The sequence below is a fragment of the Ammospiza nelsoni genome, chromosome 7 (genome assembly GCF_027579445.1).
Source record: "Ammospiza nelsoni isolate bAmmNel1 chromosome 7, bAmmNel1.pri, whole genome shotgun sequence".
In the NCBI taxonomy this organism is placed as follows: Eukaryota; Metazoa; Chordata; class Aves; order Passeriformes; family Passerellidae; genus Ammospiza; species Ammospiza nelsoni.
In genome coordinates this window covers 29,470,026-29,482,288 of record NC_080639.1, presented here as the reverse complement: position 1 = coordinate 29,482,288, position 12,263 = coordinate 29,470,026, and the positions used below count along the sequence as shown (strand labels likewise).

The 12,263-nt window shown below is 42.5% G+C and overlaps 1 protein-coding gene across 1 annotated transcript in view; it reads left to right on the top strand.

The window, feature by feature from the left end:
- ADCY5 (adenylate cyclase 5) overlaps positions 1–12,263 on the top strand; it is a 201,592-nt gene that overhangs the window by 136,598 nt on the left and 52,731 nt on the right. The window contains exons 4-5 of the mRNA XM_059475970.1: positions 8,569–8,680; positions 8,858–8,985. Coding sequence (XP_059331953.1) covers positions 8,569–8,680; positions 8,858–8,985 — 240 coding nt within the window. The remainder of the gene's footprint in view (positions 1–8,568; positions 8,681–8,857; positions 8,986–12,263) is intronic.

The window sequence follows — 12,263 nt, the reverse complement described above, 5'->3', positions numbered from 1 at the left end:
GTTCATTAGTGTTTCTCAGAAAAGTGACCATTATAAAGTGTGCACAGTTAAGTGTCTCTGAATGCTTTGGGCCCATTTCTCTGAATGCTTTGGGCCCATTTCTCTTTACAGTTTCATCAGTGTAATTTTAAAAACACAACTGCTCAACTACATTTTAAAGTATAGAAGGGGGGACAGTGAGTCCACTCATGCTGACTGTTCCAAAAAGGGCAGGAAGACTCATGTTTGTGCTCCTCAGCACTGTTTTCCCACCAAATGGCCACTTTGTGTTATTGATCTAATAAGCTGCCCATGGAAATCATGTACACAGAACATCACAGCACTTGTTCCTTCTCAGCTGATCCATTGGGAGTCTGTGCATTTTGCTACCTACCCACTTTGGGAAATGCACAATTGCTCCTTAATGTTTTAAATGATGACATTTATATACTAATGTTACGTTTTCATTCTGTAGTGACTTTCCAGAGGGAAAACCCTGACTTGCTGAAATGACAAAGTAAATAAATCCCAAAAGACAGAATGTTGGGAAAAATTGAAGAAGTACGGTTAGACTGAAGTGCTGGCTGCATGCAGAATCACTGCAGCTTTTTGGTTAGGGACTACAAAAGCATCATTGTTAGCCTGAATATCCATGATACCAGAGAAGAACAGACTGAAGGCAGTTTTCACAGCTATGAAGAGCTCATTCTTTCTCCATCAAATACAAAGACCTGAGCAATACATAACAGAAAGCATCACAAACCTGATTAGAAGCAATTTCATCTCTGTGCCATGTGCCTGAGCCAGGATGCACTTGTGAAACTGTTAACTGTGACAAAATACATTTCTCTCTTGCCTCCTCTGACAACCGAGGATTGCTGGCACACGGCCCCTTTGCAACAGGTTTGCTTTTGCTTTAATCCTTAAATTTTCAGTTGTTTCTCTTTCTTACCATGCTGCTTCTGTAGCTTCAGTCAATTTTGAAAGGTATTGTCTCAAAGAGAAGGCAGGAAGGAATAGTGCCTTCCTGCCCTGAACAGAATTACAACTGTGCTGGTCCCTTTTTTCAGAATTCTCTTAGCTCTGCTGTCCTACTTATTGGTTTACAGCAGGATTTTCATATCAGAGATTGCTCCAAGCTCAGAAAACAGGCTGCAGGAATGCTCAAAGGAAAAAGCACACCTGAAGTTTGAAAACCAGAATATGGCTTTTCCTTTCTCTTTTACCTGCAGTTCTGGATTTCCTGTCTTGTGGAACATCTGAGATTTATTTTGGTGTGGACTGGATTCAGCTCCAGTTTGGACAGACCTGCCAGCTCTTTTGGACTGCTCAGGCAGAGCTGGGTGGGTTTGGGCTTGCTCAGAGCCACAGCAAAGGCACATGGTTGGGGTCAGCACTGTGCATGGGTCCTTCCTGCAAAAGGCCCTGTCCTTCAGCTTTGCCCTCTTAAGCTTCCTTGGAGATGGAATGGAGTTGGCATCTTTTGCATTTACATGATTTTTTTTCCCTGACCAGAGAAATTGGAAAAAAAATGGCATTCCCATCAGTCCCTTTTTAAATAAAAAAGGTCTAAATTTCCTCCTTCTTTATAACACAAAGTCTTATTTAGAATGGTTGGATCTCCTTTTTAGGTTTGACAGACAGAAGTATCTAATTTAGCTGGCAATGACGGAGGATTAAAATTTCTTTCAGTCATCTCAAAGCCATCTATAGTGTGTCACACCTATAGTTTGGCTGGTAGCTGCTGCATATCTATTTTTATTTGGTTTTGCCTTCCTCAAGTAGCCTTTCTTCCCAAAAGACTATTTATTACTCCTGTTTCCAGTGAAAAATCAATCTGGTTAAATATAGTCTGCTGAAATAGGAAAATCTTGTAACTCAAAATGTTTAGAAGGAGAGGATAGCAAGTTTTTCATGTTTAAAATAAAAAAGGGAGTACTGATGTTGCCTAGCTATAGCTAAATTCCAGTAACTGGGAATGCTACTCATGCTTGTAAACTGCAAACCTAGGGAGGTCATGGAAAAACTTTTCTTTGCATGGCTGGTGCATTTTCCCCCTTCTGGTTAGTGATTTCAGGATCTAAATTTCTTCTCATTTCCTGTGCTGTCAGTGAGGGACAGACCACTGAGGTGAGGAGATGACCATGATGGACAGTCTGGTGCCATTTTTCTCAGCAGCTCCTGAGCATCAGCAGGGCCAGAACCTTTCCATAGGGCATTCCCAGCCCTGCTAATGCAGACAGAGCTGCAGCCACAAATGTGGCATGTTTGTGCTGCAGATGTACATCTCCCAGATGAGCCCCTCAGGCAGTTCTGACCTCCAGTAACACTCACCTGAGAGCAAGCACAGGAAAATCAAGCCAAAGCAGGGCTCTGCAGTTTGTGTCTTTGCAAAGAGCCTGGCTGTCTTCGTGCAGTGGCTGTGGATGGCAGTCTGCACGTTGCCACCAGTGTCTCCCAGAGCCATCTGGTCTCCTGCTTCTTGGCTGGTTTTTGCTGCCACCAGATTCACTTAGTATTGCCTTGCAGAGTGAAGTTTTCATATATGGCATGTGAGCCTGTTTTACGTTTTTGGAAACTTTGAGGTTTTCTGCCTTTTGTTGTAAAGAAAAAGGTGAAAAGGCTCACGGTTTTTCAGGGGTTTGGTTTTGTAGGGTTTTTTTGTGTATATCCGCCTACTTTGTGTTTTCCTCTCTCTCACCAATACTCGTTTGCTTATCACAACATTTGTGTACATGTGCCTCTTCTCACCCTCTTGAGCAAGTGGGAGCCAGTATGAATGATCTCAATGTGGAACATGGTGCAAGACGGAGTCCTCCTTTCCAGGGGGGAGCTGTGCCAGCTCCTGTGTCACAGCGGTGCTTGGACTCATTTTAAACAATAGGTGATTTCCAGTACTAAATGGATCTTCTCCAAAATGACCATATAAGTTGAGGATAGAGCATGTATCTTTTTGCTGTTGTGTTTGCTTTTTTCCCATGACTGTAGGAAAAGGAAAAATTTTAACCTCTGGTCTGTCTGATGTCCTGCTGTTCTGGAGAACATTTTTTGCATTACTAAGGCTATGTCTTTAGCCTGTCACACAGACATCCCAAGAGAGCAAGGCTGATGTGCTGTTGAGACCTGAGATGGTTTAGAAGCAGCTTGCTGGGCTGGTCCCTGGGCTGTCACTCAGCACAGTGATCAGTGTGGGCCCCTTCACCCTCCCTAGGTGGGCTCTGCTGCCCTTGCTCACATTGGCGCTGCTTTTCCCAGACACGCTGCTGCCTGACCATGGCCACTGTGGCACTGCTGGGAACTTGTCCTCAGCTTGTTTTGGTTTGTCCTTTTGTTGTTGCTGATGTCAAATTCAGTAGGGAAAGAGCATGATGAGATGTTCTCAGTGTTTCTGGAAGCTGGAATCCTATCTTGTGCACAGGGTGAGTAGAAGACACAGAGGATCTCTGTGCCATCCTATCCCCAAGTAGCTAAGAAGGAGAGATGGGATTTATCTTGATGTCTTGTGTATTCCAGGAACTTCTGAATGAACTTAATACTTTGTTTGTGCCACTGGAGGTGGAAAATAATTCTGGGCTTACAGTGCAAGAGAGGAACTGGCTTTTAAACAGATGTCCAAGTGTAAAAATTAACTTGTTTACCAAAATGCTGAAGAGATATACTGGATATCCACCCTGGATATACTCACAAGACATCTGAACATGGTCTTGGTAATCATCTCTAGGTGGCCCTGCTTGAGCAGAGGGTTAAATGAGGTGACCTCCAGAGGTCCCTTCCAACTTCACCATTACTGTGGTTCTCTGAAAGCCTGCTTTGGTGTAAAGAGCTTCACCCAGCCTTTCAAGTGAGAGTTTTATTAGCTTCATCCTGGTCCATCCTTTTTCTTTGTTCTTCCTTGTTCACAGAATGACTCAATGGCATGCAACACCAATTGCAGCGGATGGTGTTGTAGCACCCTGAGACCCTGTCCTCCCCCATTAGCTTAGTGAGCTCACTGGCAAGGGCAGATTGTCCTAAGTCAGTGGCATTCTTCTTACACCTTTGCTTGTGAATGCTTGCTTCTAGTGAAAAATGATTATTTCATCATGGCACATGAACTCTTTCTTCTCTTGTAGCTAGTGTTCATTGTGGTAAAATACCATGGTTCAGATCCAGTCAAAAGCACTTTGCAGTTATTATAAGGCATTAAAGCTCTCAGAGTGTGGGGTTTTGTTCTGTTTCCCATGCAGTGCCTGTGGCGTTTGGTTTCCAGCAACACATGGTGTTTATATTCCTGACTGGCATCACCGTTGTGATGGTGATAGGGTTTGTGTTTCTTGCCTTGCTTGATTTATGTTGTGGCTGGCGTGCATGGCACGCACATGGCTTGAAATAGAACATGGCTGGGTTTTTTTGTTTTTACATTAGAGGCACTCATGATTTAATTTCGCATTTTGAATAATCCTGCATTTGCAGGGAAACTTGTGTCGTGTCCCTCCTGTAATAACTGTATTAGCTTCAGACATTTAAGTCTGCATTGCAAAATCATTCCCTGTAGATGTGTGTGGTTTTTAAACATCTCATGGTTTCCTGCTTCCCACCTTGTCCTCAGCTCTTCTTATTCCTTATGTTCTTTGCTTTCTGCCATACCTCTCCCCTTCCTGCACACTTGCAAAAAAAGTTCTCTGCCATCTTTTGCCATCCCAAAGATCCTGTGGTGCTTCTGCATCAGTAGTGCAAGGATCACCTTACAGGAGATAGTTTCAAAGGACCTGCAGTGGTAGGACTTGATGCAGTAGGGGGGTAGACCTGAGTTGGTCTCTGGGATGTTGCACTGAGGCTCCTGCTGGTTCCAGAGCCGCTTGTCAACAGGTATCTTAACTGTTGTGTGAATGCATTACAGACCAAAAAATGGGAAAGCTGAACTCAGCAGGATGGGAATTTTCTCCTCTTGTCTCTGCATCCTGACTGTGTTCCCTCCATTTCAGCTCAGTCTGCCTTTGCAGTTCTGTTGAGGCACTGTGCACAGAGCACCCAGACATCCTTGCAGTTCACTGTGTCCTGGTGGTTTTGGGAAGAGCCAAGCTCAGGCAGAGCTGGCATTCCCATGGCAGCAGCAGCTGGAACCATGAGCCCAGCCTGCCCTGTGCTGCCCTTCAGACATGGTGGAATGCATAGGAGCCAGCAGCTATGGGGTGATCCAGTCCCTGTATCTCCCTTTCATCTTCCCTTGCCTGGGGTTTGGGTGCGACCAGGCAGGTGTCAGGCTTGTCCTTAAGCAGAGGGGAGGATGGCAGGATCTGCCATCAGGCTCTTTTTCATCCTTTTTTCCTGTCAGCATCATGAGCCATGCAGGGCAACAGCCACAAAACTGAGCTTGCCTTGTACAGCTATGAAATCTTGAGCCAGTCCTTGCTGGAAATAGGAACTGAAATAGGAGCTTAGGAAAGTATTCACCTCTACCCTAAAACACAATTTGTGGTACTTTTCAACCAAAATAAAACAGAAATAATTTAGAAAGACATATAAAATTAATGATAACTCCTCTTTTCTTCCCTGTCTTTCCCAGAAATAAACCATTTTCTGTATTTTTTGAGATCATACCCTGGTTACTGCTGGACAAAACCCAATCAGATGGTAAATCTGAAGACAGTGATGGAGTGGAAAATATATCAAGAACTCTGAAACCATTACAACATTTTAATTACATGCTAACTGGTTTTTCCACAAAGCAGTAGCCTCCCAGATGAAGGGACTGGGACTCAGGGCTGATAATAGTTGCTGATGTCCAGGCTGCAGATTGTGTGGTCAATCCCTTCTAATCTGCTCCAGCTAATCGTACAGCTAAACCACTGCTTTACTCATCTCACGATATTTTATAGCTGTAATATTTATTTCCTTTGACCTTTTTTTGACCCATTGTCATTTGCTGCACCATTTGGCACAAGGGAGGCTGTTACTGGCATTGTCCTCCCACCAGCAAGGAAATGCCATGACCTCTGAAGACTGACAAATAGTTGGTATGAGTTGGGCCCTTCATCACAATCACCAACACCACGGTCCTGTAATAAAACCTTTTCACTGCTGAGGGTAGTCATTGACATGGCTGAAGCGTGGAGTAAGGAGTTGAGAGTAGTGGGAATCTGTGTGTTTAACCTCTAAGGCTGCTAGTCTGGGTAAGATGCACTGGCAGGGTCTGGAGGTGCTTCAGACATCTCACTGTGTGTGTTGTGTGTATAAGCACATAGATATAACAAGCTTCTTTTCAAATAACAGCTCTGACTAAACACAGGATGAGGATCATGGGCTGTTCCATGATGGCTGCTGTAAGAGACAACTCTTTTCCTTGTCACTTCTGGGTTGTTGGGTATTTTATAGGGAGCAGGCAGAATGTAAGGGTTACAAGGGTTAATAACAGCAGGAGCAGAACTTCCTCAGTCCCCATTCCTCCCTTGCAGGAGGGGCTGGGACTGACAAACCTGCCAGGAGTCTCTGCTGCTGGAGCTGCAGTGCTAGCAGGAGTGTGTGGAGGGGGCAGATTGGGCAGAGGCGTAAAATGGGATTTAGTGGCTTTCAGAGTACCTTGCTGAGAGCAGAGGACAGAGGCTTCAGGCTGGGTTCCAGTTGTCAAGGACTGTTTTCTTTGACTCTTGTGTCCTGTTCTTTCTCCAGTTACTTGGCACAAATGTGTGTCTGTCCTCTCCATCTTCAGTCCTCAGCCATCTCACATGCAGTCCTTTCCATACCCTGGTGAGGTTTTCCATTCCCTGCAGCCCATGTGTCCCAGAGAGTGTCTGCTGATAGCTCAGCAGTGTGGCTGTTGGGTGGCAGAGCAGGTCACACAGCTGGCTGGCTGTAATGCACCCAGGTGCTTGGTTAGCTAACACAAATCTGTGTGCAGAACAGCTCCATAGGGCTCTGCTGATTGCTTCATTTGTGTGGTTGAAATATTGCCACCATTCCACTTCTAGAAATGTCTGATCCATTTATCTGGAATGGTAAATGGGGAATGAAGAGAGCAACCTCAGTCATTTATCCACATTTATTAGGCATGGGGAGAAGGCTCAGGGCATCCCTGTGTAGTATTTTCAGATACACCGCAGAAATCTGAATGTCAGGGCAGCAGCTGATCTTGATTTCTCCTGTTCTAACACAAGGCTATTGCAACATGCACACAAGCAGAGTGTGAACATGTTCAAAAATTATTAATTTGCAATTTGCCCTATGTTGGAAGAGGAACGTGCTTTCAACAAGACATATTTGGTTACTGCCATAGAACTGGAGACATTTCCCATTTGTACATTACATATTAGCATGTACTTCAATTGCTTATGAGCAGTACGGACTTGTCTAAGCTTTCATTTGATTTCAAGTGTGTTTCTTCAGGAGGTTTACTTTTATTTGTAAATATGTGGAATCTTGATTTATTTTTGTGTGTTTTCTCAAGTGTTTAAAAATGGCAAAGTATATTTTGATTCAGACATCCCTGCATTCATCTTGTTTTTCTCTTGTACATTTTAGCATCAGTGTGACTAACAAAGTATTTAATGCAATAATATGTTTGGTTGGTGATTTATTGGAGTTGAAATGTAGAAGGAAAATATGAAAAGCATGCCAGAATTGAAATGTGTTTTGGAATTTTTGCAAAAAATGCTTGTGAAAATATTTTTGTTGGTTTTGCTTTCTGATTGAAGGCATTGCAGGGAATTCCAACTGAAAACATACCTCTGCAATTTGCCTAAAACGTGTTGGAGTTTTATTTTACAAAGAAGAAACAATTCCAAAGTGGTTGTTATTTATACTTTTAATTTCTTTTCCAAGTACATCTTGATGGCAATAATCAACTTCAAAGAACAAATCAACCACTGGATAAATATTCCAATACACAAGTAGAACTCATGAATTTTCTATTTATATAACTGTGTGTGCATATCTACATTTTATCTTGGATCTATAAAGATAAAGTCTGCTGCTTGTTTTACTGAATAGTTTTAAATTTGCCATAATGGCTGGGTTTGATTGCCAGTCAGTATTTTCCATGTTGTAATTATCAATGAGACAAAATCTTTGTGCAGTTTTTTAAAAACCCACAACCCACTGCTGTCCTTGCAGCACAACATTAATATTGATTCACTGAAATCAAAGAGTCATTAATAATACTTGTGATTCAAATAATTGTGCTTTCAAAACAGTCCAGGCTGCTTTCACAGGGCTTTCCCAGTCCCTCTTGGGTGGACCTGTGATGTGATATCCTTATGCAGAGATATCCTAATTGCAGATCCTTGCCAGTTTGCCTCAGCTGGCAAGGTCTGCAATTGTCATTTGGCAGCACATTGGTCATTTTGGATCTCGGGATCTTTTGGCCAGAGGGATGATCTGGGTTCCCACATTTGGGCTTGCAGCCTTACTGGGAGGAGCTCGTGGGAGCTACAGGTGGGGTAGGGGCTGCATCCTAAGGTACATTCGAGCTGCTTATCTCCTTGTTGCTGTGGGGCTGGGACACCCCACATGCCTTCCCATCCCAGACTTCTATGTGCAATTTACATTTACACAAATATCAGCAACAAATGTTGTAACACTTTTTTTTTTGTTTTCCCCCTCTCTTTTCCCCAGCATCCTCTTTGCAGACATAGAGGGTTTCACCAGCCTGGCCTCCCAGTGCACTGCTCAGGAGCTGGTCATGACACTGAACGAGCTCTTTGCCAGATTCGATAAACTTGCAGCTGTAAGTTTTCTATTATAATTTTGTTTCCTCTTGTTTTCATTCTCCTGTTGCAAGAATGACATACTGTGCTGGTTCACTGGATTTCTTAAATATTCACTGCCCTAAAAGGCAAGCTATTGCAAGCATGAATATAAGCTGAATACTTCTTTCTCCTTTATTATTCTTATTTTTTTTAAGGAGAACCACTGTTTACGGATCAAGATCCTGGGTGATTGCTATTACTGTGTGTCTGGGTTGCCAGAAGCAAGAGCTGACCATGCACACTGCTGTGTTGAAATGGGAATGGATATGATAGAGGCCATCTCGTAAGTACCATATTCCCCAGACAGAAGCTCAAAACAAATGCAAGTAGATTCTCTTTCCTGTTAGTTCTTAATATTAGGAGCAAGGTAACCTAACCAGGGAACTCTGGCCAGCAAAAAGGGAAAACAGCTGGAACAAAAAACCAAAATGCTGTTAAGGTTTGACAGCAGCAAAACAGCCACTCGTGTCAATACAATCATGTGGATATCAGAGCTCAGCCTCTTGATGGAAAAGGCAAAGGTTACTGTAATTACTGGAAGTCTCATTCCCAAAGGAGATTCCAGTGGATTGCAGAATTGTGAATTCAGAGGGTTAATAATAGCTTCATTAAATTTGTGTCTTTAAACCAGTTTTTTACTCACCTGAAAATTGCTTTGCTAAGGTCTGTCTTGTCTAGTTCAACAAATCGTTCTCTATGTGTCCCTCTATGCAAAAAGGGTCAGATTCAAGCCTTTCTTACTTTAGTTAAATTAATTACTGACACAGATTGGTCTTTTTGCTTTATTTCTATTTACTTCCCCATCTGTATTTTTTTCTTTTAAAACATGTGGTGGGGCTTTGCCTGCTCCTGAGGTCAGACTAGCAGCTGTGTTAGTCCCGACCATTCCTGTCTTTCAAGAGTAACAAAGAGGAGATCCATGTCTAGTTTTATTGCTTGGAGGATTACAGACAGTATTGAATATTGTTTGCATCATACATGTGCTTTCACAGGCCAATTCTTTCAGAATTCAGGGAAGGAAGATTTATTTGGTCATCTTGAGTGTATGCAAGTTCAGGTGCAAAGTTCAGTCAGTTTTGGATGGTAGCTGAGCTGACCTTGATATCTACACCATCTCTGCTGCACAGACTCTCCTGCTCTTTCCCTTCTCTTTTGTTTTTTATTTTCTGAAAGTATATTCTGAAGTATTAGTGGTACCAACAGAGAAGTAGAAGATCTCTCAGTGTTCTCCACTTATTCTATGCAGTAAATTGATGGAGTTTCCACTTCAGCTTGATAAAATCTAGAGATACCTCCCTCCTGAGCTTGGTACAGTACATCCTTTACCATTTGAATTTCTGCAAAGACATCAATACACCCCCAGAGTTTTCAACCTCATTTTCATAACACAAATACACAGGGTAAAAAGCAGTGTTTTCGCCCAGGAGATCCCATTCAAAGTACAGCATGCAACAGCATTCCCTTGCTTTGTATACAGTGTACACTGTCAGGACTTTCTACCTTTTCTTTCCTGTTTTTAAACTCCATTGTCTTGTGCCAATCTCCTTTTTAGGTTTGTATGCAATGTGCAAAATAAGAGGAATTGCAAGTAACTAGTTCCCAGCAGCCCTTGAAAGAATGCTCTTTCTTCCATGTGAGATACAGTTAAGTAGCAGGTGACAAAGGGTCCTGTCAAACACAAGAAGCAGCAATCCTTGGCCACCAGCCCCACAGAATATTGTGTTCATTGCCCAGTTGTTGGCCTGATGAAATCCAGAGGCTTTCACATGTTGCTGTATAATTCCCCACAAGGCTAAATAACACCAGGAAGTCCAGACTTCATTGATTAGTTGCAACCCACCTTACTGGAATAAACACAGAGCTGAGGTGCACTCAGTGTTTGTTTACAAATAGCTCTTCAGCAGCCTTTAAAACTTGTTTCCCACTCACTGTATAATGAATGCATTTAACAATCTTATCTCTTAATAAGTCTGGAAGGTGATTCTGTTCTCACTACCCCTGCTCTTTCTCTTCCCCCCTCCTCCTCTAAGGATCAAGATAAGAGGTTTCACAATTAAGGTAACCAATAGCTACTGAACATTTGATTGCAGGTAACAAATAACTACTGAACATTTGATTGCAGACTTCACCAGCACTGGGCCCTGCCTGTAGGCTGATTTCATCTGTGTCTAATAACAGCAGGGAGTGTTACCCCAAATAGGAAAGACTTCATGAAAATTGTATTCACTGTACCACTGGTATAAATGAGCTGAAAAAAAGGAAGTTAACAAAGGATATTTCATTTATCCAATGAATAACCAAACTTATTTGTTTGCTACAAAGTCTGGACAAAGTCACCTGGTCATCAATGACTCTACTGAGAGAAGTTCCCTGGTATTGTGTCAGTAACATGGCTTGGCAGGGGTGCAGGAGGGCTTGTAGCACCCAGTGGAGGGAGGAACTGCAGTTGTGTTGTTTCTATCAGGTTTATGGGTGCAGCTACATTTGTATTACTCCAGCTCCTGTTTCTTTCTCAAGTATTGTGGTTGGAGATTCTTCAGTTCTTAAGCCTGTAACACCTTGCCCATATCAGCTTCCTTTACCTGCTAGACAATCTCTGCTGCTTGTTAATAAAAATAATTAATCTTCTCTTCAGTGAGAAGATAGTGAAACATAAGATAGGGATCATAAAGAGAAAGGAACTCGAAGAGGATAGGAGCTGTTTCAACAAGAAGTCATCTTGGACACTGTTTTAAGGGACATATTGCACTGTTAGGAGGGAATTGGAGTCCAGAACTGGTCTATCTTTATTAATGAAATTCCATTCATAACTAAAGCATAAATATTAGGACTGTGTTGATGTTAAGGAGTTGGGAGGACTTACCTATCCAGATGATGTTATCTAGAAAGGACTGGATGGACCTGAAAACTGAAGAGACTGAAATCTGATAGGTATAAAGTACTTCCTTGTGTAAGAAACTTACTACTCAAAGGAAGGGACAGTGGTATGTGATGGAGGTGAATTGGCCTGTGAAGCATGGATGTTCTGGGAGTGATGTGATTGGCAATAATGAGAAGCAGAGTTGTTCTGAAGGCCTCATCAAGGCTTTTCCCTACCCACTGTCCTAAATATATTTCTCATGTGAACAGCTCTTGAAGTTAACTTTTGCCCTGAAGGGGAAAACTCACAAAGTATTCCAGCAGTCTTTTTGGGAGTAAGCAGAGCATCCAAACCTCATTACATTCAGAACCTGAGTATTTGTAGCTGCCTGTTTGGAGTGACTGCAATAGATGTGGTTCTCTGGTTTTGCTGCTGTAAAGCCTGTTCAAGCTTTCCAGCTTCAGTGGGGTATTTCACACACATATCATATTTCATCTGTGGAAGAGTTGATGCTTGGTGCCATACAGACAAATTAAGATCTCTGAAATCATTTCCTTTTTCTCTTTGCAACATGCTATTACTCTTAATGAGGCCAAGTGCTGGCAGGTTATGTCCAGCTTTGGTATGGAAATCAGAGACCAGCGCTTTAATCCTTTTACTGGCCCAGAGATAATTTTTTTATGAGTTCTCAACTTGGTCCT